We start from the raw sequence: 3,776 nt of genomic DNA on the forward strand, positions 1-3,776 counted from the left end.
ATATACATTTTTTTTAAATTGGGTTGAATACATGCTGTCCCTGGGAAATTCCAAAATGTGACCGTCTTGTTGCTTAAGAAAAATTTTTGACATCATGTAATAATACGTATATTCCTGAAACAAATTTTCAGAAAGAGTTTCAGCAGTGTTTTTCACTAAACACCTCTGGTTTGAAGTCAAGTCATTAYTGAATGACAAGGCGAAGAGTGGACAGCCAAGTTAGCAGCTCTGATAGACACAGCAGTGATTTCCTATGCTTTCTTACTTTTGAAGTTACTAACTGGGTTTATTTGCATTCATTTCATTCAAGCACTGTGATTGCATGAGGATCACATGGTGACTGGATTACAGATTAATGGTCAGTTGTAATATAAATACTGACACATATTGCAGCTGCCACAACTTTTAATGCACATTGTGCTTTACTAATTGACACTATTACCCCAAGTGCCCTAATGACTTTTGGTTTTATGAGATCGGTATTATGCGTGTATTTTGAAATTTCTGATCCTTTGCATGCCACTTTATTGTCTATAGATTGACCCTCCTTCCGTTAAAGTCCCTTAGTCTTATTAATGAGTTTGGAACTATGCCTCTAATAGTAAAACTCTTAAAAAAACACTAGAATCCAAAGAACAGCCACCCCATTCAGCTAGAGATGCAAGATTTAAAGGAGCTGACTGCAACAAATAAATAAAAAATGTATGGAAATCTAAACCAAGGAAAAACACATCTCTTTGAAGTGAAAGAGGGATCTGTGGCCTGACAGTGATGGAAGACAGAACCATCTGTTGTACAACAACTGCTTTTTGTTACTTAGTTATTAAATTTGCCTGTAAGTGAACACGAGGGGTTGTGTTCACTTTGCCCGTTGGGCAGGGTGTTGCAGATAATAAGCAAAATTAAAAAATAAAAATAAACAAAAATGGTACGGTACGGAAAGGTACGGTATGGTATGGTGAGTGGGGATGGATGAATAATCCATAAAGAGGGGGCCTCTTTAGATAAAAGACACTGAGCTTAATTCAGATATTTGCATGCCTCAAATGAAGGACACAAGGCCAGAAGCACTCTGTTCTAAGCTTCTCGAAGTACATAAAAGTTTACCCAAATATTTTTTTTCCTTTGACTGCTCAGAGCCAGACAATGGCTTAAATAGTGCGAAGAGGTCTCTAATTTGTAACAGGCATTGTCACAGAGTCCCATCCCCATTTTGTGGCACTTACTAAGTTTTGTCCAGTTAGGACTTAAAGTGTAATTGAAGTTTTACTTGTCAAGTATATGAGATCTTTCCCAAACCTAAGATTTGGGCCATTTACCAAATTACATAGATAATAATGAATTATCAGTCTGAAAAACCCAGAAACCTTCTTGTGGTGATCAGTAAGCTGTGGCTTCACATGGGGTTAAGGGAGTTCTGCAGATTTTTGCTTTGGATTTTTCCATTACTGCTCCCTGAGCGTACACACAGGCATCACACTGACTCTTCTATTCACTTTGAATGCACACTTTTATATAGAGCAAGTCTGTGACCTTGTACAGAGGTCCTCCTGTATGCTGCTTGACTAGCATCATTCAGAGAGCATAAGCTTCATTATAGCTTCAGTTGAGCTTGATTGAGGATTTTAATCTGTTTCAATCTGTTGACTGAAACCAACTGTATTGTTTGATTGAAACTTGACTGTTTCAGTTTACGTAGCTGTTGCATTTGTTGGACAGAAGTGGTTTCAAAGGTAACATATAAAGTGTTAATCCTAAACATGGCTTTTGTGTGCTTGTATTTACAGATTACAGCTACTTCTTTAAAGGAAATCACTATTTCAAACTTGAAGACAGCAGTTTGAAGATTGTCAAGTTAGGTGAAATCACAAAGGACTGGCTTGGTTGTTAAACATTTACCAAAGTGTTTCACACCAGGTGATGATAATCTCACCTCCTGAGGACATACAGTAAGCATAGAGTCGCACACAGCCTGAGGTTGTCGCAGTGTGCACTGTTTTAAGATTTTATCCTGGCAACCCGCACGCTTCTGTTGGAGACATTTACATTACCTCCAGCCTGTATAATCAGTCTTCAGCTTTGAATATTGGCACCTCAAGATCTTTTAAATAGGCTGAACATATAAAACTGGACATTTGCTTCATTTCTGTGTGATTGTGTCTAATTATTTGTTATTTTAATGAAGATTTAAAAAGAAAGATAACCCCCTTTTTTGATGTTATATGTTTTGTTTTGTTTTTTGGTACTTAAAAAATAGACATCAGGTATGTCCACAGTGTACTGGATGCAGTGCTTCACTGTGCCTTGAAATGTTGCCAATTTATACAAAATTGATTGTGTAATTACGTTTTTGTGAATGATTTATTCATGTTGGCGTTAGATTACTTATACATCCAGTGTACAAAGTACAGTTTTTATAAATGTGATATTTTATTATTATTTTCTGAATGTTGTGCAATTCATTTGACAAATGAACTTTCACATTGTGACCGAGTATGGTGCTTTTAGATACTGCTTCTTGCGTTTAGACCTACATATATACTGTGTATTTTATAGTGTGTTACTAAGTCTGATGTGGGTATTTTCTGGATATCAGAAAGAAGCATCCACAGGCATATACGTATTATTATTTTCTTGGTTAGCACTTTGTAAAAAAACAAACAAGCAAACAAACAAACAAACAAAAAAGAAACTATTTAGGAAAAGGGAATGATAAAGAGATTAGGCACTGCCATAGCAACTCTACATTATGTTGCATTGCCTTTCACTGTTGGTACAGACAAATTAACCGGGAAGATAAGGCACAGGTTGCCTCTACAGGTTGTAGGTTTGCTCCCTGATGGGATCACAAGAAAAAATAATCTTCTAAAAATATGTACTTGTATTTTTTAGTTTAGTTTTGTTGTACTAGGTTTTCTTTCTTTGTAACAACATAGTTGTGTATCGTGATGTTTTCTAATGCTTGTGCACTTTGTTACCAGTATCAATTAAAAAAATGCTCATTATATTGAACTCTGTATGTCTTGAAAAAGTCCATGTAGATGGTTACAACTGTTAAGATGTTTTCCCAGCAAGTTTCTGAATTCATGAACCAAATATTAAATACAATGTTGTCTAAACTGATGGGAGTAATGCAGATGTTGCTCCAGTTTATTACAGTGAAAAAGAAGCTGAACTGAATGGCAAAACTCTGTTTCCTGGTCCAGTTATTTTCCAACCCTCACTTATTATTTGTTTGCAGTTGTATGTATGTGAAAAATAAATAGAGGGTGCTGAATACACAACCTTGGGGAGCTTTAGTACTAAGTGTAATAGGCTATTTATGTGTGTTAAATCAAACTGCTCAAAGCAACTCAGAATACAGTAATAGTCACTTAAAAGCCAAGCCAATGCCTGTTTTGGATTATCGGCATCCCACATAGCAAAATTTGTCTGGCCCTGTTCTGGCCCCTACAATGTCAATGCAGCAACAGTCAGCACAGATACCACAAGTAATGACGGCCTTTTGGTGGCCCAAATGTTGATTGCAAGAGGTGGTCCATGCATGGGACAGCATCGCATAAACCAAACCACAACTGGGGCAGCTGTGACATGTCATCTTAAAACCAATGCCAAAGTTGCCAGACCTGGCCCACATCTGATTGACAAACCTTGCCATGTCATATACAGTATATAAGGAATTAGAAGACTCCATAAGGGAACCCATAATTTGAAGCTAGAGTGGGAACAGCATGCCTATAGAGGGTCCAAGAACATTTTAATGTCCTGCTTTGTCC

The 3,776-nt window shown here is 36.9% G+C and overlaps 1 protein-coding gene across 1 annotated transcript in view; it reads left to right on the forward strand.

Annotated features, from left to right (window-relative positions):
- Positions 1-3,188, forward strand: part of mmp2 (matrix metallopeptidase 2) — a gene marked incomplete at its 5' end in the record, with an annotated part of 14,409 nt that extends 11,221 nt beyond the window's left edge. The window contains 1 exon segment of the mRNA XM_014007976.1: positions 1,788-3,188. Coding sequence (XP_013863430.1) covers positions 1,788-1,891 — 104 coding nt within the window.
- Between the last annotated feature and the right edge of the window lie 588 nt (positions 3,189-3,776).

Source organism: Austrofundulus limnaeus, unplaced genomic scaffold (assembly GCF_001266775.1).
Source record: "Austrofundulus limnaeus strain Quisiro unplaced genomic scaffold, Austrofundulus_limnaeus-1.0 Scaffold46, whole genome shotgun sequence".
Classification (NCBI taxonomy): Eukaryota; Metazoa; Chordata; class Actinopteri; order Cyprinodontiformes; family Rivulidae; genus Austrofundulus; species Austrofundulus limnaeus.